Raw genomic sequence first — 838 nt, 5'->3', positions numbered from 1 at the left:
ATCCCCCTTTTCATCCCCATCGGTGGAGGAGCAAATATGTCCATGTTGTACCTGGCTCGTCTGGGCTTGAGAAACCTAGATGTCTGCTGGGATCGCAAGAACAACCCTGAGCCCTGGAACAAACTTGGCCCAACTGACCAGTACAAGTTCTACACAGTGAATTACAGCAAGCTGAAGAAGGATTGTCCTGATTTCTGAATACCTCATTGGCTGGATCAAAGCACAACAATCAGTTGATCTGCACCAAATGGCCACATTGGGAACTTCCTTTTTCCAGGAACTAGGGAGATTCAGAAGCTAAATCCGCACAGTTATCCATATTCTATTCTATTCTATTCTATTCTATTCTATTCTATTCTATTCTATATTTAAGTTTCCTCATTGCATCATATTGGCTTTTTTGAAGCAACTGATGTCTCATTTTCATTGCTTGTCAATTAAATAAAGGAGTGTTTCTCCTCTGTACAGAAAAAAAGAGCTAACTGAGATAACCTGGAGCTAATGGTAGCTAACCAGCTAACGGAGGTAGGCAGGCTAAAGCTAAGGCACATCGTTTAGCTGGCTAAAAATCACAATTGTGCTACACTCTCCCTTCTTACCATGGATATTGGATACATGTCAAACAAAATGACACACCCCTAATTATGCCCAATTTAAAGATTAAATAACATTCAAACGGATGAGAGAGAAAAAAAAATTCACCCCCCTCACAGTTGTCATAAAGGTAAACTTGACCTATTAATCCTAAAATGTTTTTTTTTGTACCAGGCTTTAAACATATTTATTTCTGCTGTGAAGTTGATCTTTTTAACATGGGAGTCAATGGGGATTTGCTGTC

The 838-nt window shown here is 39.4% G+C and overlaps 1 protein-coding gene across 1 annotated transcript in view; it reads left to right on the top strand.

Annotated features, from left to right (window-relative positions):
* Positions 1 to 198, top strand: part of LOC121654693 (cytochrome c oxidase subunit NDUFA4-like) — a 254-nt gene extending 56 nt beyond the window's left edge. Inside the window, exon 1 of the mRNA XM_042008930.1 lies at positions 1 to 198. This exon is cut by the window's left edge and continues 56 nt beyond it. Coding sequence (XP_041864864.1) covers positions 1 to 198 — 198 coding nt within the window.
* Positions 199 to 838: the final 640 nt, after the last annotated feature.

Source organism: Melanotaenia boesemani, chromosome 15, assembly GCF_017639745.1.
Source record: "Melanotaenia boesemani isolate fMelBoe1 chromosome 15, fMelBoe1.pri, whole genome shotgun sequence".
Classification (NCBI taxonomy): Eukaryota; Metazoa; Chordata; class Actinopteri; order Atheriniformes; family Melanotaeniidae; genus Melanotaenia; species Melanotaenia boesemani.
The sequence above is the reverse complement of the archived record's forward strand: the minus strand, read 5'-3'. Positions and strand labels throughout refer to the sequence as shown.